Source organism: Macaca nemestrina, chromosome 19, assembly GCF_043159975.1.
Source record: "Macaca nemestrina isolate mMacNem1 chromosome 19, mMacNem.hap1, whole genome shotgun sequence".
Classification (NCBI taxonomy): Eukaryota; Metazoa; Chordata; class Mammalia; order Primates; family Cercopithecidae; genus Macaca; species Macaca nemestrina.
In genome coordinates this window covers 73365060-73387594 of record NC_092143.1, presented here as the reverse complement: position 1 = coordinate 73387594, position 22535 = coordinate 73365060, and the positions used below count along the sequence as shown (strand labels likewise).

Here is a 22535-nt window from a genome sequence, read left to right as displayed (position 1 = left end):
AAAAACCATGTACAAGCAAGTTAAAAGAAAAATAACGGTAACAACATAAATTGTTTAAATATATGTATACACGCACACATATATATACATATACATATACATTTCTATATAAACAGCGATCTGTCACCTCCTAAATTGATAAAGATTGAAAACAACAATGCTTACGGTTTGGAAAAATGGCTGTGCTCAAACATTGTTGAGCTTTTAATTGGTACAAGTTTTCTAGAGAAAAATTTCTCGGTATGTATCAAAAGTTTAAAAAATATACATATAGTACTTTGCACAGCAACACACACTTTTAAAACTGTATCACAAGGGGCTGGTCATGGTGGCTCACGCCTGTAATCCCAGCACTTTGGGAAGCTGAGGCGGGCAGATCACCTGAGGTCAGGAGTTTGAGACCAGCCTGGCTAACGAGGTGGAACCCTGTCTTCACTAAAAATACAAAATTAGCCGGGTGTGGTGGTGCATGCCTGTAATCCCAGTTACTCAGGAGGCTGAGGCAGGAGAATTTCTTGAACTTGGGAGGCGGAGGTTGCAGTGAGCTGAAATCATGCCACTGCCCTCCAGCCTGGGCAACACAGCGAGACTCCATCTCAAAAACAAAACAAAACAAAACAAAACAAAACAAAAACAAACTATCACAAGGAAATGTTTTATGTTATTGTCACTGAGTTTGGAGATTATGGGTGTATCACTGCATTCTCCAAACTTCTTGCAGTGAATATGGATTTTAATTAAAAAGGGTGAAAATGGGCCGGGCACGGTGGTTCACGCTTGTAATCCCAGCACTTTGGGAGGCCGAGACGGGCGGATCACGAGGTCAGGAAATTGAGACCATCCTGGCTAACACGGTGAAACCCCGTCTCTACTAAAAAATACAAAAAAAAAAATTAGCCGGGCGTGGTGGTGGGCGCCTGTAGTCCCAGCTACTCGGGAGGCTGAGGCAGGAGAATGGCGTGAACCCGGGAGGCGGAGGTTGCAGTGAGCCAAGATTGCGCCACTGCACTCCAGCCTGGGCGGCAGAGCAAGACTCTGTCTCAAAAAAAAAAAAAAAAAAGGGGGGTGAAAATGAATTTCATGAGAGAAAATAAAAAATGAATTTCCTATTGATTCATTTTTTGAGTTGTAAAGCCTCATGATAATAAATAATCTCCTTGTCAATTTGGTACTTTCTTCCTTTTACCTCGTGATAATTGTTTGAAAAACATAAAATTAAATGTGCTTTGAAAAATGAAAACTTTGAAGCAGACTTTGAGAATACTGTCAAAAGACTGGGAGAGAAAAATATCTTTTTGAGGAAAAAAACCCTTTCCCATGTATATATTTCAAAAGAACAAATCAAATACCTTGATGCAGTCTATTAGCCAAACTAAGGCTGCCACAATGTGAGGCCACGTATGAGGAGCCCCTACTGTATACATGGAGCTTTTGGATAGTGCAAAAGGATACCTATGAGAAATCAGAAAAACATAAGCTAATTTGATGTTACTATAATCTACTAAACATAATGGTTAATCAAGAAGCTACATTTAAACAATTCCACATATACACCCAGTCTTGACTTGTGTAGAGGTAAGATATGTTGGGATTCTATCCTTAGTCATCTTAATCTCTGTGTATTTCTCTGTAGATTATTTTGTACATCTATCCCTCAAGCTGCAGAACTTGATCTATACAACCAAAACGCTGGACTACTCTCCCAAAGGATTTTTGTTCCCTCAAATTCAATATACCCCCAATAAACAACAAGTATGTATACCTCCAAGTCCATTCTTCCCCCTTTCAATTTCATCACACTCTGTTTTCACCAGGCGTGAACCCTGGTTTTTTTTTTTTTGGCTTCTGTAAAATCTGTGGTATCCAGCCTGTCTTTTCTACTCTCTGTCACTTCAGCAGTTCAGGGCTTTATATTCTATCTTCTGTTGCTCTGTAATAACCTACAGGTAGTTTTTTTCTTAACAAAGAAAGTGTAATTAATCCGTCTGTATCCATCATCAAACTTCATCAGTTACTAACAATTTGTTAATCCTTCCTGCTTCTACCACCAGCACTTTTTATTTGTTTTTTGTAAGCAGTTGCTTTTTTTCTCTTCAATTTATCCTACATATATTTTTTCCAGTGGTCATCCTAAAACATATTATTTCTATAACTCAAACTTTTTACAAATTGATGTAATTTGTTTTGTCTCTGTGTGCCAGTCACATCTCTAACTAATGAGAAATACACATACCCAAGGTCTTTAAAGATTCTTGGAACCTCTTCTTCAAACTTCGTGTCAGGAAGTTCATATGAGGGACACAGGAAGCCATAAAGAAATGTGAAGATCTTCAGGAAGTCTTTAACAGAGGGAGCTTGTAGAGATTTCATGGACACATTATGTGCATAACCATTTTCTGTAAGAAACTACAATAATTTTTATGAAACACCAAACATTTTGTAATGCGAAATTATTGGAAAATACCTATGACAACAATCACAGTTGAGATTAAAATCCTAAAGTACCTCACAGAGTTGTCGAATACATTGCTGAATGAATGCTTTGTCATTAAGTGGTCTCGGGTCCTTGATTTTCTCAGAACTGGAAAATATACCAAGTTGACTATTCCGGGATCCATGTCCACTAGTTCTGGAAATATATTTTTAAAAAGCCAGTTAAAACTATTTCCTTCTGTGATCAAGACTAAATTATTTCAAGGCAGTTTTGCAATTTAATATCAACATCAAACATTACATTCTTATAACTAAACAGATTTATCTCATTTAAAGCAGAGAAAACGAGCAAATAATGAAGAGTAAAATATGAGGTTACAGCAGTTAAACATAAGGATGTAAAACAAGGCAAGAAGAAACACACACTTGGCCGGGCACAGTGACTCATGCCTGTAATCCCAGCACTTTGGGAGGCCGAGGTGGGTGGATCATGAGGTCAGGAGTTTAAGACCAGTCTGGCCAAGATGGTGAAACCTCGTCTCTACTAAAAATACAAAAAAATTAGCTGGATGTGTTGGCAGGTGCCTGTAATCCTAGCTACTTGGGAGGTTGAGGCAGGAGAGTTGCTTGAAGCGGGGAGGCGGAGGTTGCAGTGAGCCAAGATCGCGCCACTGCATTCCAGCCTGGGCGACAGAGCGAGACTCCATCTCAAAAAAAAAAAAAAAAAATGCAGACAATATCACTATCTTCTCATAGGGCAGTTGTGAGGATTGATTGAAAGATTTAATATAGATAAAACACTTAATGTCTGGCCTATAGGAATGCTCCACAAATATTAGATTTCATTACTATCACCTCTAAAGTTTAGCTCTGAGATGAGTTACATTACAAAAATACCTTAAGATTTTTTATCAACTGAAATAAATACCAAAAATGGAAGTTTAAACCAATAAAACCAAATTGGTTTCATGGCAGAGATTTTTTAAAAGGTGACAAGTACTTCATCTCTAAATATTTTCAAAACAATGGAAGAAACAGGTTTGTCTGAAAGTTTTGTTTTGGCGAGACAACAACATAATTTATCATCTTAATTTTGGGGTTGAACACTTTAAAAAAATATCAATTTTATTGACATAATTTGTTGATAATAAAATGCACCTGTTTAAAGCATACAGTTTGATGAAGTTTGACAATATACGCATTTGTGTCACCTCTGCCAATCAAAATATGACCATTTCTATCATCCCCCAAAGTCTCCTTATGCCCATTAACAGTCAATCCTTCTGCAACCTGCAGCCTAGACAACCACTGACCTACTCCAGATAGAGGGTTGCTCTCAAAGTGTTGTCTAGGGATCACTGAGAAGTCAAAACTAGTTTTATGATAAAACTAAGATGTTATTTGCTCTTTTCATTTTCAATCTCTCATGAGTGTACAGTGGAGTTTTCCAAAGGCTGGTAACATGATGTATGATACTGTAACTGATTAAATGCAGAAGCAAGTATTAGAATCTAGCTGTCTGCTATTAAGCCGTAAGAGATTTGCAAAAACGTATAACAATGTCACTCTTCTTACTGAAATTGTTATATTTTTGAAAATATGTTTTTTAAAAGTTGAAAACATGTTATTTATGTTACCATGTAATGGATTGTTATTTTAAATTGAATATATATTTTAAATTTTTCTCAGTTTTACTTTCTACTACAGTTAATTTAGACAGATATAGCCCATAAAACAAAAGCACTGTGGAGTTCTCATTAACCTTTTAGACTGTAAAAAAAGACTAAAATGTTGGACTAGATGATGTTTTTTCATTTTACATTTATTTTTTTGAGACAGGGTGTTTCTCTGTTGCCTAGGCTGGAGTGCAGTGGCACTAACAAGGCTCACTGGAGCCTCGACCTTCTGGGCTCAAGCAAACCTGCCTAAGCCTCTTGAGTAGCTAGGATTATAGGCGTGCACCATGATGCTTGGCTAATTTTTAAATTAAAAAAAGTTTTTTTTTGAGACACAGTTTCACTGTCACCCAGGGTGGAGTTCACTGGTACGATCTCAACTCACTGCACCCTCCACCTCCTGGGTTCACGTGATCCTCTTGCCTCAGCTTCCCAAGTAAATGGGATTACAGGCATGTGCCACTGCCCCCGGCTAATAATTGTATTTTTTGTAGAGACGGGGTTGCACCATGTTGCCCAGCTGGGTCTTGAACTCCTGAACTCAAGTGATCTGCCCGCCTTGGCCTCCCAAAGTGTTGGGATTACAGGTGTGAGCCACCACACCTGGCTAATTAAAAACAATTTTTTTTTTTGTAAAGACAGGGTCTTGCAATGTTGCCCAGGGTGGTCTTGAACTCTTGGACTCAAGATCATCTCAGCCCCCCATCTCAGCCTCCTAAAGTGCTGGGATTACAGGTGTGAGCCACTGCACCTGGTCTACATGCCTGCCTGGCTAATTAAAAAAATGTAGAGTCAGAGTCTTGTCGTGTTGCCCAGGCTGGTCTTGGACTCCTGGACTCAAGCAATCCTCCCATCTCAGCCTCCCACAGTGCTGGGATTACAGGTATGCCACCATGCCTGGCCACTCCTTATTTTAAAATGCGATGACTCCACTGTGTCTGAAAGCTAGGTATAGAATTTTCGATCAACTATTTACTTGTAACAATGAAAGTGGTCTGAATGTGTTAGCTATAGTGTCTAAAGCAGATATAACCTAAAATTTTAACCATTTAAAATCAGAGGAAAACTAGATTATAACTTTTCTCTCGAAAGGAACCACGTCATCTAATGTATTTGTTCTCTGAGGGCAACAATGTATGGCTATAAGAATCCCTTTATTAGAGCTAATAAAAATTATAATTACCTTTTGCCAAATAGTGAGACTTTTCTTTCAGATGTTGGTTTGTTTATACTCAACTTTCCAAAGGTTGGTCTCTCTTTGCTTTAAAGAAAAATAGAAAACAACTCTTTAAAATAAAAATAAAAATTAGCTTGAGAAACTTTTAGAAATATGTTAGAACCAACAACTCTTCCCCACTACATATAAAAATAATTCAAAAATCATAAAAATGTTTAGCAGTCATGAAAGCTGTCACAAACAGGATGGGCTACACACGGTACTATAAGTTATAATGCTTGTAATGTTGGGGGACCAGCAGAGGTCCCTCTGGCATATGTACCCTTTGGTAGATTTAGTCTTTGTTTTAACCTCAGCATGGTCTGTTTTACTCATCTCATTTTTAATAACTATCTAAACATCTTCTACCCTAAATTTGCATTTCCAAAGGGTAAAAACAAGGTGAAAAACACCCCTGAAGGTAAAGAACAAGATAGAAAATTTGTAACTCAAAGACACAGAACATACTTTCAGGCCTAAATATCATTATTATTATTACTTTCTAATTTTAAATTAACAGAAAAAACTAAAAATTGACACATAATTATACCAATTTATGGGGTAGATAGTGATGCTGTGATACATATAATGTACAGTGATCAGATCAGGGTAATTACCATATCCATCATCTCAAATATTTATCATTTCTTTGTGTTGGGAACAGTCAATATTCTCCTAGCTATTTAAAACTATACAATATGTTATTGTTAACTATAGTCGTTATACAGTGCTATAGAACAACAGAACTTATTCCTCCTATTTAGCTATAATTTTGTGTCCTTTCACAGATCTCTCCCTATTTCCCTCTTCTCTTTACCCTTCCCAGCCTGTAGCATCCATTTTATTTTTTACTTCTATGAGATAAACTTTTTTCAGCTTTCACCTATGAGAACATGTGCTGTTTAATTGTCTATTCCCGGCTTATTTCACTTATTTGCCAAGACAAAGAAAAGTGTAGGTAGGAAGTCCAGTTAAGACAAAATGGTCGAAGGTAAGGCTTGTTATGCAGATTTAAATCTTTGGCTTCTCTCCTGAACAAAAATCCTATCTACATTATGATTTCCATTATCTTAACCACATTTACATTTTTTTTTTTCTTTTAGAACCTACTCTGTATCAGAATGTAGCTGCACTTATTACATTATCTAAACTGCAGGCAAAAAACAATGGTGACCTTTTAGCTTCTAATACAATTAAAGGCATAACGTCTTTTTGGCATAAGTAATGTATAACAGCACAAAAATTTTCCTGGTTTACAGTATTCAAAAGGAAAAATATATAAATATTTCAGATTTCTAAAAGTAGCATAGGCTCATGCTATGTAAATCCAACTAATTTAAAAACAGCAAGTAATTCGTACCTCGGTCCTAGAGAAGAATTTACACAGCTCTACAATGGCTTACAGATCGCCTTCTCTTATCTGGAAGATAATCACTCATAATGAAAAACTATAGTTTTATGATAGCAAGTTCTTTCAGATATTTTTTCCAGCAGATCTTGAGGAATGAGTTTGGGGGAGTGGTGTTTTGTAGGCTGTTACTATATTATACCTTATTATGAGAGCAAATAATTTTGCTCTGATTTGACTGAAGCTTTGCTAACTGGAGATACCTCAGTGAACTGTAAGTTACAGCACAGAGTCCGCTTAAACAAGTAGCTCTAGCATAAAAGGGAAAAATAACAGAGTACTGAAGAAGAATTAACAGTCTTTTTAGGGGGTGCCTGGTAAAGCATTTGGCTTTGCGAATTTAAGAAATAAATGAGACACACAACACCTAGCAGAGTATCATGTCCACTTTTAGATTTCATTGATCTAAAATTAGGTACCCCTGGGAACAGACAAGATTCGCCAAGACATCACTCATATTACATATTTGTATTAACTATTTTGATGATTACTTGGCTTAAGATGGTAAGGCATGCAAGCTGGAACCACAAGGGAAATACTCACGTTTGAGGGGTATAGAGGCCTTGTTTATTTACATCCTGGGATCTTAGCTCCTGCATGGAAAGGCGGCCAGCACCACCGGTGGAAACTGAACTGCGCTTCATGCTGATGACCTACATTCACGAATTCAGTATTAAAAAAAAACCTTTCCAGACAGAGATGGTACATTAAGCAACTATTTATCCTTAAACAGAAAGGCAGTCAAGTTTCATCGTTTCTTCAGGATCATCTTTCCCCTGGGGTATCTGTATTTGTTAATGTGCACTGAAGTTCTCATTTGCAGGGAACATCTATTTAATTCCATTTAAAAGTATTCAACATAAACATTTATTAACTGCCCACTATGTATAAGGGAGTGTGCTAGGCAATGCAGGAGATGCAAAGATGAATAAGTTACGGTTTTTGCCTTCACAAAGGTATCCGTGGTAGCTAAAGCCCTGTCTATTACCCAGACCACATCACTGCTGTTGGCTGTGCGTACTTCAATAGGAAGACAAAAAAATTACCTCAAATTCTCTTATTCATCTCAAAATGTTTCCTCTTCTTTTGTTTCAGAGAATGGAACTATTCTGTTTTCCTAATGTCAATCTCTCCTGCTCTATCCTTAACCCATTGTTTCTCAATTACTGCCCTTTTGGCATCAATCTCCCCTTCAACAAGGATAAATCACCTGGTCCATAAAATGGTCTATAGGCTGCCTCCTTTTACAAGCCACAATAACAGGTCACTCCCTTCACATCTGCTAAAAAGGTTGTCTCCTAGGATACACATGATTGACAAAACTTTTGATCCAGTCTCATCTCTGCACCCAGACTTCTCAGGTCCTGCCCTGGCTTTCAGGAAGGTGACAATCCTTTTACTTCTCCGGGTACTCCTTAGTCTTTTACACTGATTACACTCTTCTTGGTTTTGGCCGCCTATTTCTTCTTCGATGTGCGCTTGTTCATCTATTCAACTTTTCCACCCACACCTGTGTGTCCACGTTTAATCTCCACTTACAGTGTACTCTCATGATTTAAGATGAAGACTTCTACGCAGTCCTACACGGCCACTAAGAAGCTACACTAGTATTTGGACGCAACCCACCCAACGGATCCTCTCTTGTCCATCTCTTTCCGCCCCCTTCAATCCTTCCCCGTTTCCTCTCCCGAGCCTCCACTCCTCATCAGTGTTCCCCAGGCCCTTCCCTTTCCTCCTTGGGAAATCGTTGCCACTAGAAATTTAATGGACCCCATGAAACCAGCGCCTCGCACAGTTTTGGCCTCGAGGCTTCTCTCAACAGCACACACACACCAAAACATTGCCTTAGGACCTCTAAATTGAAGTCATTTGCGCCATTACTTTCTTCATCCAGAACAGTTCTGCAGAAACAAAGTTAATCCAATGTCATCAGTCACCTTTTATCCAGTTTCCTGACACGACTCAGGGACCAAATTTCTGTAAACCGTGCAAGTATCCGCTAGATAGGACAGCAGTCATCAAAACACCAGCTCCTTCCTCAGCCCGCCAAGGCCGTTCGAATTTGAAATTCTCCGCCGGCGCTGACGTCATTACGCACGACGCGCTCCGTAACTTTCCTGCGACCGCCTGGTCTCTGGAAGTATGTGTGCTGGTCGCGCCCAGCCGCCTCACCCAAAACTGGTGTCTGTGGGACAGTGTAAGCGTCCCTTCGAGGTCGGACCCCGTCTTTAGGGCACGACCCCTAAAGTTAGGTCTGAAGACCCGTGGGCAGCCTGAGCGCTCCAACTAGCCCTGGAAACGTTTTTCCGTACAGCAACATGGCGGCGCCTATGGACTCTTAGTAAAGAAGAAAGCTTTTTTTTCTGTGGACTGAAAGGGGCGTTTTTCATGATCAGTATTTAGATGGGTGCTGTTTTCATGAGGAGAGTCTGGGAAGGCGGCGTCCGCTTCTCTGACAAGGGAAAAGGTGAGGTGGGAGAGGGGCTGCGGAGTGGGGGCGGTGGGCTCCAAGGATTGCGTTGGTACGGCTGCCGCCGAAATTCGGGGTCAGTATTTGATCACTTGCCGGTGTCTCACAGTCCTCTAGTGGTGGCTGACCTGTGAGAGGCTAGGAAGAATCCGAGTGGTTGGGGGCGGGCGGCGAGAGAGTGGATGTGAAGCAGAGACGCAGGAGAGGGGTACACTAAGAACGGTAACAGTAAATCACTTTGCTAAAATAGGATTTCCTCACTGCTGTGAGTTTGAACCCAGAAACAGGCACTGCCTGGTACCTGGAGAGTGGTGGTGATGAAAGATCTCACAGCTCCAGGAAGTCTGGATACTTGGGTCTGGTAGCAATTGTGCCATTAACTTGCGTTGTTATTTTTGGGCAGGTTGCCTTTCTGCTCTGAGTTTCAATTTTCCCTTCTGAATTTCTAGCTTTCAGTAGCCATTCCAGGACCATTTGACCTCAGCTGTGGCCTATGAAGGGGATGGGGAGGAACCAAGGATTATATTAATATAAAAATTGTATTAAAATTAGACAACAGTCCGATAATAGAAAGTCTCCTTGTGGAATACTGTTAGCTTAAACTTTACCTACAGATTGTTAAATCCTTAGCACTAATGTTTTCCCCAGAAAATATTAATGGAAACATCGTTTGCTCTTCAGACTAGATAGTTGTTGCTTCAAAAGGTGGTTTTACACAAATATGAAATTTAAAAAAACTTTAGTACAGAAAGAATTGCTTGTATTTCGGTATACATCCACAGTTCAGCATTTAGTGGTACTGGCAGCAATTTGCCAGGAAGTCAAGCCTGACAATTTCCTGATACTCCTGCTGTGCACCCCAAGTTCTTAATCCCTGCTGAGGATCTTGAGAAGCAGCAGCACCAAAACCAAAGTAGGCACCAAATTCAAGGTTCTTTTGGTTCCAGTTGTCACATTTCAAGCTAGACTCCAATAGATTGCAAGGATGATCAAATGAGAGCCCTGTTTAAAACTTCAATTTTTAAGAGCAAGCACAATTGCAGGAAAAGAAAACAATTCAGAGGGATCATGTGTGCTTACAGTTGTCTTCATGTGGCCTTTTCCCAGGTTTAACTACCAAAGACCCTGAGAGCCGGGGTGTCTGAATAACCCTGGTGACTCTTCTTTTCACCATATCAAAACCTGAGTTAAAAGCCTGATGATAACAGCAGAAGGTGGCAGGGCTGAGGACCCAATATTCATTCCCTAGGCTGGTGGAGAGTGAATAAATGTGCTTCCAACCTTACCTTATGGCTTCTGGTCAAAGCAAGGAAGTGTTGGGTGGTGACAGTGCAAAAAGAGACTTGACGGGGAGGGAGCAGCATCTCTTGATAAAGGTGGGGAAGAGAAGATATGGGGAAAGCCCTGAATTCCTCATGGAAGGCCAGTCTCAGAGGGGAGCAGAGTGGAGGGCTTATGATCTGTGCTTTGGCCAAGGTGGGAGTTGAAGAGGTGGGGACAGGACAGTGGTTTGGAAGGAGCATCATTGAATACTTAAACTGAGTGCCCACACACTCAGCAGTGGTCCCACAGGCTGTGAACTTGGCATCTACTCTAGCGAGCCTCCCAGGCTAGAGGGCTGTTGCAGGGGGTGGGGGTGGGAGGCAGGGAGAGTGGTAGGGGGAGAAGGCAGAGACCCCAGGACATGTAAGAGCAGCAAGGTGATTGTGTGATGTCTTTCCACAGTCGAATTAGATGTACCTCACCAGTTATGAAGGGGATCAATTTAAATATACTTTCTTGATCCTGTCGCTTGACAGGATGATTTGTTATAGCACAACTTACATATTTCAAATGGACAAAAAAGTATCATTCACAGATTCTTAAGATATATTTCTTTTGAATAGGAGCAGCCTTTCTAGTACTTCGAGGTCTACAAGATGTATCTAGAAAATTTACTGTTGAAAATGAAGACTGCTTAAATTCAATGGGAGTGGGGAAAAGGGACTGTGGTTTTTCTTTTTGATTGATTGCTGTAACACTGTCTTTCAGGCTGCTGAGGGAGTTTCATGTTTTCTTTAGATGTCATTAGGTGTCCAACCTCTTGTAAGACAACTTTGATGCTATGTGAATTCTGCTATTTTGCTGGCACTGAAATGGCTCTTGAGTCCACCACTCCTTTAGAACAGCTAATTCCATATTAATTTTTGTTACACATCTTACAGAGGGGAGTGCTGCTGGGTATTTAGGTCCACATTCTATTTTAAGGCTGTATATTCCGTTTTCGTAAATTGTTCTTGGAGGCCCAATTATCATCCCTGTCCATTTGGTAAGGGTCATGTCTTTATCATCTTCAAGACTCTAGCTAACTGTGCCATCTCATACTCCTTTCTTTTTTCTTTTTTTTTTTTTTGAGATGTAGTTTCACTCTTGTTGCCCTGGCTGGAGTGCAGTGGTGCAATCTCGGCTCACTGCAACCTCTCTCTCCTGGGTTCAAGTGATTCTCATGCCTCAGCCTCCCGAGTAGCTGGGATTACAGGCGCATGCCACCACGTCTAGCTAATTTTTGTACTGTTAGTAGAGACGGGGTTTCACCATGTTGGCCAGGCTGGTCTCAAACTCCCAGCTTCAGGCCATCCGCCTGCCCCGGCCTCCCAAAGTGCTGGGATTACAGGTGTGAGCCACCATGCCTGGCCACCCCTTTCTAACCTTCTTCAGGTTCTTCCAACAGTTGGAAATTGAGAGTTACTCCTACTCCTGAGCCTGTGGTGGCTGCCATCATGTGTCACTGTCACTCTTAGGCTGGCCCTTTCTTCCCTCTAATTCATTTCTGACACTATATCTCGAGATAGTGTCACATCTCCCAGATTCATTGTATAGACATGAGTAATTACATCATTGGTCAGTGGTGATCAACTCAGCCTTCATCCCTGCACTTGGTAAGGCTGCAGGGGCTGTGAGCCAGGAACTGTGGATGAATACCAATGTACATCATAATATCACTTATGGAGTTAGAAATTTGAATCTAAATGCTATGATTATTAGTGCCATTAGTCACTCATTTATTTATTATTCTGTCCCCTCTTAAAGTTCTCCACCGCACTGGATTTAGAAAGCAATATTTAGAATTCTAATCCATCTTTTGAACAAAAGTTGGTTCTGAGAAACCTAGTTACCCAAATGGTATTGCTCAGAACCTATTACAGATCTAGACTCTTAACCTTGCAGTTTTGGTAGGGTTTAATGCTTCTGATGTGCTGTTAAAATTGCATTTTCTCTGACTAGAACAATTTTTTCTTTTAACCTTATTACTCCATCGGTAGTAGTGATTAAGCAGGGCAGCTGATACTGGAGAATGGGCTGACTTATTATGACAAGTGTAGTTTGAAAAAACGAGGGATTACCTGCTAACAGCACCTTCTGAAATTCTGTGCCCCTCTCTAGATAGGTTTATCTCATTAAAACGGGTGAATTCATGTAGCTAATATAGTGTTCTTTGCTTTTACAGGGTACTTTGTCCTTTTAAGGATTCAGTGACTTCGTGACTTGGAGGATAGTGGCTAGACCCAAGGACCAAAGCAAGAAGTCGTGGGGGGCCCAGAAAGACAGGAGGATCACATTGAGATTCCAGACATAAGATCAGGTTTTAACCCCTTTTGGCCAAATTTAGGCTGAAAATGTTGAATTATCAACTCTGAAGTTAAAAAGAAAGTTTATATTAAAACATTGCAGTTTTCCTTAGAATTTCTGTATATATTAACATATCATGAATGCTAAATTCTCTTCAATGTACATGTCAGGTTTATGTACTTGTACATCACATCTGTGTGTATGAAGTGTATGTTTATTGAAATACAAGACATTTAAGAAGCTGATCTGGGAAGTTGGATTTTACTTCTAGTTCCTAATTCCCAGAGGCTTTTTTAAAGGAAGGGAATGTCTGTGGTTCACCAGTTGTCAGCTGGGTGGTTACTGGATCATCTTTCTTTTATCAACAAGATAAACTATCAACTTCACCAGCATTATGAACCTTGTTGCAGTAAAAATGAGTTCACTACTTCTGTTCACTTTGAATCTCTTCAAATGGATTCCGTGTCCTCTTCTGGAGCCTGTGCTGCATTTATTGCTTCTGACCCTACCACTAAGCCAGAGAATGATGATGGAGGAAATTATGAAATGTTAACACAAAAATTTGTTTTTCGACCTGAACTGTTTGATGTCACCAAACCTTATATAACTCCAGCTGTTCACAAAGAATGCCAGCAAAGTAATGAAAAGGAAGATCTGATGAATGGTGTTAAAAAAGAAATCTCCATTTCTATTATTGGGAAGGTAGAAAGTTTAAAGAAATACTTATTTTTCTGCAGAAAACATAATTGAGATTTATCATCTAAATGTCTTAAATATCTGATGATTCATTAAGTATGAAGAAGAATCAATAAAACCCAAGAAGGCTTTAGCATATCCAAAATAATTTGTAGCTTTTTTCTACCTTCAACTATTCTTAGAAGACCAAATTGCATAGCATTTCAAAAATAAGCAAAGTTGGCTGGGAAGTGAATTCTCTGTAAATTAAGCAAAGAAAATAAACCCAGACAGAAAAAACAAACAAACAAACAAACAAACAAACAAACAAAAAACTCCCAAAAAATCCTTTTCTTGATTAGGCATTTGTATTAATGAATATGTTCACAACTGTTTTTGCTTTAAAAAAAAAAGTTTTTCTGCAAAATTTCTAAGCCGTAAGTGGTTTTTTGGAGGTTTTTAGAGAGCTATCCCTTGGAGATAATGTAATAAAAGTTTGTAAGAAGGGTGATTGTTTTAAAAGTTTCTAGTGATACAAGTAGAAAGCTCCTGTGGTAAATATACCCGTTTGTAAAGTATATGTATTTGTATATTCACACTGGTGTAGTCTTTTAGTAGAGTTTTGAGAATGCCGTACAGGATCAAATTAATTATGCTTTAATACTTTTTATATCTTTCAGGAGTTTAGAGGTGATTTTACAAAGTCCGTTTTAGGTAGATGATAATCAGGATTTTCTTTTTTTAAATTTTTATTATTATACTTTATGTTCTAGGGTACATGTGCATTTTCTTTTTTAGTGATAGGATTAACATTCATTACTCACGGACCAAACATTTGAGCTCTTTCTATGTGCCATTGTATGCAGAGTGATGAAACAAGATAAACATAATCCCTCCCTCATGGATCTTATAAATAGGTGGAGAAGAAAGATATTAAATATGAAAGTTTGTTGAGAATTAGAATAAGGGAAGTAATAAGGAAAATACGTTTTCTGAAGTAGAACTTTTTAATGTTGTGACTTTTGTGCATATTTTTCTTTTTTTAATTTTAATTTTAATTTTTAACTTTTAAGTTCACAGGTACATGTATAGGGTTGTTATATAGATAAACTTGTGTCATGGGGGTTTGTTGTACAAATTATTTCATCACCCAGGTATTAAGCCTAGTACCCATTAGTTATTTGTCCTGATCCTTCCCCTCCTCCCATCCTCTGACCTTCACCCTCCAGTAGGCCCCAGTGTCTGTTGTTCCCCTCTATGTGTTCATGTGTTGATCCCCCCTTTTTTTTTGAGATGGAGTCTTGCTCCCAGGCTGGAGTGCAGTGGTGTGATCTTGGTTCACTGAAACCTCTGCCTACCAGGTTCAAGCAATTCTCCTCTCTCAGCCTCCCGAGTAGCTGGGATTACATGCGTCCACCACCATACCTGGCCAATTTTTTGTATTTTTAGTAGACACCTTGTTGGCCAGGCTGGTCTTGAACTCTTGATCTCTGGTGATCCACCTGCCTCGGCCTCCCAAAGTGCTGAGATTATAGGCATGAGCCACCAGGCCCAGCCCCCTTTTTTCTTCCATCAAATATTTATTGGTCATCTACTGTGTGTCATGCACAGAAAAGAAAATATTTAATGTTGGCTGAGGTCTTAGTAAAATAGTATGTTGTAATATAAGTAATTCAGATAATAACAAGCCTTTGTAAAGGACTTTATAGTTTGCAGGGTATGGACATTAATTTTTAATGTTTAATCTCTTAGGCTGGGTAAATTTCTCATAACATGGAAAAAGAATAGATGAGCCTATGTAATAAATGTAATCTTGATGACACTGTCTGATATGCTAAAGCAAATTATACAATACTAACTCAATTTATTTATGTAGCCAACCAACATTTATTGTTAGCTTGCTAAGAGTTTGACACAAGGTAAACACTGGGGTTTCAGCAGTAAAAAGTACAAAGTCCTTACTCTATATTACATGGCCTTATGTGTTCTTTTCTATGGAATTGTTAGATATAGAACAGTGTTAATATAAATCTGATTCATACCTAACCCTCAGATCAGTCATAAGGTGCATTGGAATTTCTTTTGATGATAGCATCTGGCTAGTTCCTCTCCTCAGAAATGAAGGAAATTGAGAATAATTATACCATATATAAAGTGATAGATAGCACTAGTAACTTCATACAGTGTCATAGTTTCCTTGTATTTCATGGGCGCTGATGCTACACTTTATCATGTGGAACTAGTTCTTTTTTTTTTGAGACGGAGTCTCACACGCTATTCTCCTGCCTTAGCCTCCCAAGTAGCTGGGACTACAGGCGCCTAACACCACGCCTGGCTAATTTTTTTTTTGTATTTTTAGTAGAGACGGGGTTTCACCATGTTAGCTGGGATGGTATTGATCTCCTGACCTTGTGATCCGCCCGCCTCGGCCTCCCAAAATGCTGGGATTACAGGTGTGAGACACCGTGCCTGGCCGGAACTACTACTTATTAATAGCAGATAAAGCTGAGGTGACATTTTACAATCCATTTTGTTTATGTCGTTGTTTTTAATTTACTTTGGGAAAACTTACCCCCTCAGTCTATACCCTTTGCATTGATTTTGACCTCAGTAGACAATTATTACTATTATTAATTATTATTAGACTGAGATATAAGACATAAATAATGTTATAATGATAAAGCAAAATATTAACGGCACCATAACTTTTCCTCTATAATTGATCTACCCTTTAGAAGCGTAAAAGATGTGTTGTTTTCAATCAAGGTGAATTGGATGCGATGGAATACCATACAAAGGTAAGTGTAAAATGTTCATTGATCACATTGGAAGATTAATATGAAGTAGTAGAGAATAAATGAACAACATAAATAAGGATTTTTTTTCAAAATCAAGCAATCATTTTGATCAGGCTTGGCACTTAATTTATTTATTGTTAATTTTATAGTGATGAACAGTTTAAACCAGTTTTGTCTGTTTTTTTTTTTTTTTTTTTTTTTTTTTTTTTGGGACAGTCTCATTCTGTTGCCCAGGCTGGGGTGGAGTGGTCGTGGTGCAATCTCAGCTCACTGTAGCCTCCTCCTCCCGGGATCAAGCAATCTCATGCCTTGGCCTCCTGAGTAGCTGGGATTATAGGCATGTGCCACCATGCCCTGCTAATTTTTTGTATTTTTAGTGGAGATGGTGTTTCACTGTGTTGGCCAGGCTGGTCTCGAACTCCTGAGCTCAGGCAGTCTGCCAGCCTCAGCCTCCCAAAGTGCTAGGATTTTACAGGAGTGAGCGACTGTGTCTAGCCTAAACCAGTTTTTATTGAAACTTCATGTACTTCTATTAGTTTAAATATTTAACAAAGTAAACTTATGCTATATTGGTTAAGTTTAGAGATTTTAGATATTATAAAATCCTATTGTCTATAATATAAACAACATATAGACAATGTAATAAAACAATTTAATATAAACAATATAATAAAACCATATATTAAGATAGTGGCAGAAGAGAGCATGAGTAATGTGAAGGATATGTTTCTAGAACTTAGCGATAAATGAGATCAGATAGTTAAAGAAATGAGAAGAAACAGAATGAACACAAATATTTTAAGCTTAATTTTTTTTTTTTTTCCGTGGGGCACCAGGCTGGTCTGGAACTGCTGGCCTCATGATCCACCCACCTCGGCCTCCCAAAGTGCTAGGATTACAGGCATGAGCCACTGTGCCCGGCCTCTACTGGATTTTATTTGCTAATATTTTATTTGGGACAGTCATAAGAGAGATTGGTCTGATATATTTACTTCTTTGGTCTTATATATAATTATATATGTAAATATGTAGGATGTTTGCACACTGGAGAACTTATTAGCCCTCTCGTGTTGAAAGCTAGAAGTTTTCCTTCTTTTTACTTTCCAATTTTCTGGAGCAATAGAAAAAGAATTGGGATAATTTATTCTTTAAAAGTTTGATAAAGTTTGATAGAACCCCGCTTTGTAACCATCTCAGTGTGTTGCTTTTTGTGGTGGATACTTTTTTGGCAGCTTTCCTTTTTTTCTCTTTTCTTTTTTCTTTCTTTATTGATAGAAGAATTTAATGGTGAGGCTTTTTCTCTGGGCACTGCTTTAGCAACATTCTGGAAGTTCTGATGTGTTGTGTTTTAATTGTCATGTGGGAAGGTTTTTAGTAACAAAATCAGGTTTTTAAATAGAGAACAGGATTTTCAGGTTTTTTGTTTCTGTTGATGTCAGTTTTCACAAGTTTTATTTTCTAAGAAGTGCGTCCATTTCAGGCCAGACATGGTGGTTCATGCCTGTAATCGCAGCACTTTGGGAGGCCAAGGCAGGCAGATCACTTGATGTTAGGAATTGGAGACCAGTCTGAACAACATGGTGAAATCCCATCTCTACTAAAAATATAAAAAAATTAGCCAGGTGCAGTGGTGGGCTCCTATAATCCCAGCTACTCGGGAGGCTGAGGGAGGAGAATTGTTGGAACCTGGGAGGCAGAGATTGCAGTGAGCCGAGATAGTGCCACTCCATTCTAGCCTGGCTGACAGAGAGACTCCCTCTCAGAAAAATAAAAAACAAAAAACAGAAATGTGCTCATTTCATCCTAGTTGTCAAATTTGTTAGCATGAAGTCGTGTTATCTTATGCTTGCTTTTAGTGTCTGTAGGATCTGTGGTGATAATAACTTTTTCATTGCTTTTATTGGTAATCTGTGTTTTTTTTAAATAGGTAAAATATACATACAAAATTTACTGTTTTAACCATTTTTAGATGTACAATTTAGTGGTACTAAGTACATTCAGAGTGTCATGCCATCATTACCACATCCATCTTCAGAACGTGTTCATCATTCCAAACTGAAACTATACATTAAATAGTAACTCCCCACTCCCCCTTCCTTTGCTGCCTAGTAGCTAGTATTCTACTTTCTGTCTCTGTGAATTTGCCTGCACCTCATATAAGTGAAATCACATAATACTTGTCCTTTTGCATCTGACTGATTTCGCTGTGTCTTCAAGGTTTGTCCATGTAGCATATATCAGAATTTCCTTCCTTTTTAAGGCTGAAAAATATTCCATTTTATGTAAATATTACATTTTGTTTATCCATTTGTTGATGGACTTTTGGGTAGTTTCTCCCTTTGGCTATTGTGAATAATGCTTCTCTGAAAATAGGTGTACAGATATCTATTCCAGTTCTTGCTTTTAATTCTTTTGGATATATACCCAGAAGTGGAATAGCTGGATTTTATCGTAATTCTGTGATTCAGTTTTGGAGGAACCACCACGCAGCCTTCCACAGTGGATCTATCATTTCACATTCCTACTAGCAATACTCAAGGGCTCCAGTTTCTCCACATCCCTGCCAACACTGAATAGCTATTCTAGTAGGTGTGGAGTAGTAGTTCATTGTGGTTTTGATTTGTATTTACCTAATGGTTAGTAATGTTGAGCATCTTTTTATGTGCTTGTTGGCCATTTGTATATTTTCTTGAGAGAAATGTCTGTTCATATCCTTTGTTCATTTTACAGTTGGGCTGTTTGTTTTTTTCTTGTTGAATTTTAGAAGTTCTTTATATATTCTGGATGTTAACCCTGTATCAGATATATGATTTACAAATATTGAAAGAACCAGCTTTTAATTTAGTTAATTTTCCTTACTATCTCTGTGTTTTCCATTTTATTGATTTCTGTTTTTTAATTATTTCTTTTGGTTTACTTTGCTCTTCTTTTTCTAACTTTTTTAATTTTTAATTTTCTTGGGTATTTTCTTAAAGTGGAATATGTCAGTTAACTTATATATTTTTTTGTTTTCTTTTCTTTTCTTTTTTTTTTTGAGATGGAGTCTCGCTCTGTCGCCCGGGCTGGAGTGCAGTGGCCGGATCTCAGCTCACTGCAAGCTCCGCCTCCCGGGTTTACGCCATTCTCCTGCCTCAGCCTCCCGAATAGCTGGGACTACAGGCGCCCGCCACCTCGCCCGGCTAGTTTTTTGTATTTTTTTTAGTAGAGACGGGGTTTCACCGTGTTAGCCAGGATGGTCTCGATCTCCTGACCTCGTGATCCGCCCGCCTCGGCCTCCCAGAGTGCTGGGATTACAGGCTTGAGCCACCGCGCCCGGCCTATTTTTTTGTTTTCTAACTTAAGCACTTGAAGCTGTAAGTTTTCCTCTAAATCACTGCTTTGGTTGCCTTCCACCTATTTTGATATTTTGTATTTTCACTTTGATTCAATAAAAAGTATTTTCTGATTGTCCTTATTATTTCATCTTTGACCTATATGAATTATTTAGAATTGTTCCATTTCATTTCCAGATAATGAGTTTATCTCAGTGTCTTCTTGTTCTTGATTTCTAATTTAAATCCAATGGGGCATAGAGCATACTTTTAGGATTTCAGTCCTTTTACATTTATCGAACCTCGTTTTATGGCCCAGCATATGAGTTATCTTTGTGCCTGTATTATATGCTTTTGGGAAGAATATATATTGTCTATACATATTCTTTCCAAAAATTGTTAGATGCAGTGTTCTATGAATGTCAGATGCAGTGTTAAATGCATTGTTCTATGAATGTCAGATAAAGTTAGTTGATAGTGTTTTTTTTTTTTTTTTTTTTTTTTTGAGACGGAGTCTCGCTTTGTCGCCCAGGCTGGAGTGCAGTGGCCAGATCTCAGCTCACTGCAAGCTCCGCCTCCCGGGTTTACGCCATTCTCCTGCCTCAGCCTCCCGAGTAGCTGGGACGACAGGCGCCCACCACCTCGCCCGGCTAGTTTTTTGTATTTTTAGTAGAGACGGGGTTTCACCATATTAGCCAGGATGGTCTCGATCTCCTGACCTCGTGATCCGCCCGTCTCGGCCTCCCAAAGTGCTGGGATTACAGGCTTGAGCCACCGCGCCCGGCCAGTTGATAGTGTTTTTCAGGACTTCTGGGTCTTTAGAGATTTTTGCATTAATTAATCTCTCACTTGCTGGGTAGCTTTTTAAGGTTGGTTTAGAATAGTATTTAAGGCTAATTATGCCCCTATACAGATGCAAGATCCATCTAATTACCTAATACCTCTGTCAAGAACTGTGAAGTGTCTGAAATTTTACCCTATTTGGAAGCTAACAAGTTAGCTTGCCTTAGTTTCATGGATGCTAGCAGAAGATAGGAGACTCCTAGGTCGGGGACAAAGGACTTGATTGCTTCTGGCACAGCATGTGCTTTATGCTCACAGGCTCCCTTTGCGCCCCATATCCCATGAGGACGATGGCAGTCAACCTAGTTGCATGCTGTGCATGCAGTTGGTTTGCTATGCATGCAGCGATTCTTTGATTCACAGCTAAGGGATCCCAAGCTTAAGAACTCTCGTCTTTTAAGTGAGTTGTGAACAAACCTGTCCGACTTTTTGCCCCAGAGGGAGAGTTTATTCACCTGGACAGCATACAAGTCTGTCCTCTGCCTTGGGGAGACACTACTCCATCTTCCATGTTGTATACATATCCTTGGAAATTTTTTCTGGAACAAAAGCTGTCAGTGCCTCTGCTCAGAGATTCAGGATGAATTGTCTCCCAATTGCCCTGTGAATCATGAGGTGTTCCCATCTGAGTGGTAGAAACGGGCACTATTGTTGGCCCTAGGGAGCATCAGACACTTTAAAAAACTTTTTTTTTTTTTTTTTTTGAGACGGAGTCTGGCTCTCTCGTCCAGGCTGGAGTGCAGTGGCCGGATCTCAGCTCACTGCAAGCTCCGCCTCCCGGGTTTACGCCATTCTCCTGCCTCAGCCTCCCGAGTAGCTGGGACTACAGGCGCCCGCCACCTCGCCCGGCTAGTTTTTTGTATTTTTTAGTAGAGACGGGGTTTCACCGTGTTAGTATTTTTAAAATTTTTGGGGGTACTCCTTTTCCCAGCTTCTGATAGTTCCTTCACACACTTGTACTGATCAGTACATAGGTGAATTTCTCTAGTGTGCCTACCTGCAGATCTCGACTTCTCTCTCTGTGGAGCTCTTTCCTCTCTGATAGTCTGTCCTGTACACTAGTAACTGTACTCTCATTTCCATCTCCTCAGCTGAGGGATTCTTCCAGACTCTGCTCAGATTCTTCCTTTCTGTGGCCTGGATGCTCTCTCCAGGCAATTTGCTGGGGCTATCGATTTCTTTCCCATCGCTTAGGGCTACTGCCCTTCCTTACCTAATGTTTTGAAAGCTCTTGTTACTGTTTCTCTTTGTTATTCCAGCCAGTGGAAGTCTCTGGCAACATTTCTCTTTATCACTGTTTCTTTTAGCAATTTGATTAGGATGTTACATAGTGCAGATTCCTCCTCCTCCTTTTCTCCTTCCTCCTCCCCTTACCGCCACCTCCTCCTCTTCTTCTTCAGCAAATTTGGAAATTTTCAGCCATTATTTCCTCAAACAGTTTTTCTGTCTTCATTTTGGACACATTTGGTCCTTTTTTTTATGTCTCTATGTCACTTCTTTCTATGCTCATTTTTTCCTTTACATCTTTGTACATATGAATATAATATAAATACTTTAATATCCTTTTCTACTTTTATTCCCAATATATTTATTTGGATTGCAAGTAAACCTACCTGAACTTTTCTACTAATTTTATCATCTGTGTCATTCCTATGTGTTTCCATTTGGTGATTTTTTTCCGTTTATAATAAATTTTTCTGCTTCTTTACATTCCTGGTAATTTTAATTTTTTTGTAAGATATTTCTACTTTAGCTTTTTGGGTAGTTCATATTTTCGTATTCCTGTAAATATTCTTCAGCTTTGTTCTCAGAAAACGTTTCTTTGCAACTGGGTGATCTTTCTGAGACTCTCTGTGAGCTTATTTATTTAGTTATGATCAGAGCAGACTTTGGTCTAGAGCTATTTTTTTTTTCTTCGAATTGCCAAGGCAATACCCTTGTGAATTGTCTGCCTGATGTTCTGTTTGTTATGAGGTTTTCCATTTTGACGTTGAGGAGCACTAACTATTCTCAGCCCTGGATGAGCCCTGGGCATTGTTTCCTCTAGTCATTTCTTCTGGTTCTTCCTTCCTTGGTGCTTGGTAGTTTCATCCCAT

General features: G+C 39.2%; 2 protein-coding genes and 1 pseudogene across 9 annotated transcripts in view; 1 reads left to right on the top strand and 2 right to left on the bottom strand.

Annotated features, from left to right (window-relative positions):
- The window catches only part of LOC105478814 (NDC80 kinetochore complex component), a 47151-nt gene extending 38345 nt beyond the window's left edge, over positions 1 to 8806 (bottom strand). Inside the window, exons 1-6 of the mRNA XM_011736439.2 lie at positions 8671 to 8806; positions 7277 to 7386; positions 5293 to 5370; positions 2506 to 2629; positions 2234 to 2406; positions 1350 to 1452 (exon numbers count right to left, since the gene is read on the bottom strand). Coding sequence (XP_011734741.1) covers positions 1350 to 1452; positions 2234 to 2406; positions 2506 to 2629; positions 5293 to 5370; positions 7277 to 7377 — 579 coding nt within the window. The 5' untranslated portion in view covers positions 7378 to 7386; positions 8671 to 8806. The remainder of the gene's footprint in view (positions 1 to 1349; positions 1453 to 2233; positions 2407 to 2505; positions 2630 to 5292; positions 5371 to 7276; positions 7387 to 8670) is intronic.
- A 45-nt stretch (positions 8807 to 8851) lies between these two features.
- LOC105478808 (methyltransferase 4, N6-adenosine) overlaps positions 8852 to 22535 on the top strand; it is a 129542-nt gene continuing 115858 nt past the window's right edge. For 6 of the 8 annotated variants that reach the window (XR_011617057.1, XR_011617059.1, XR_011617058.1 and 3 more), the window contains exons 1-3: positions 8863 to 9200; positions 12691 to 13514; positions 16223 to 16285. Coding sequence is in view for 4 of the 8 variants with exons in the window: in XM_011736437.3 (XP_011734739.2) it covers positions 13119 to 13514; positions 16223 to 16285 (459 nt within the window). In the remaining 4 variants the exon portion in view is untranslated. Of the gene's footprint in view, positions 9201 to 12690; positions 13515 to 16222; positions 16286 to 22535 lie in introns of all 8 variants that reach the window. The other 2 variants (XM_024791935.2, XM_011736435.3) reach the window with 1 other exon arrangement.
- LOC105478807 (ubiquitin-conjugating enzyme E2 variant 1 pseudogene) lies at positions 11167 to 11537 on the bottom strand (annotated as a pseudogene).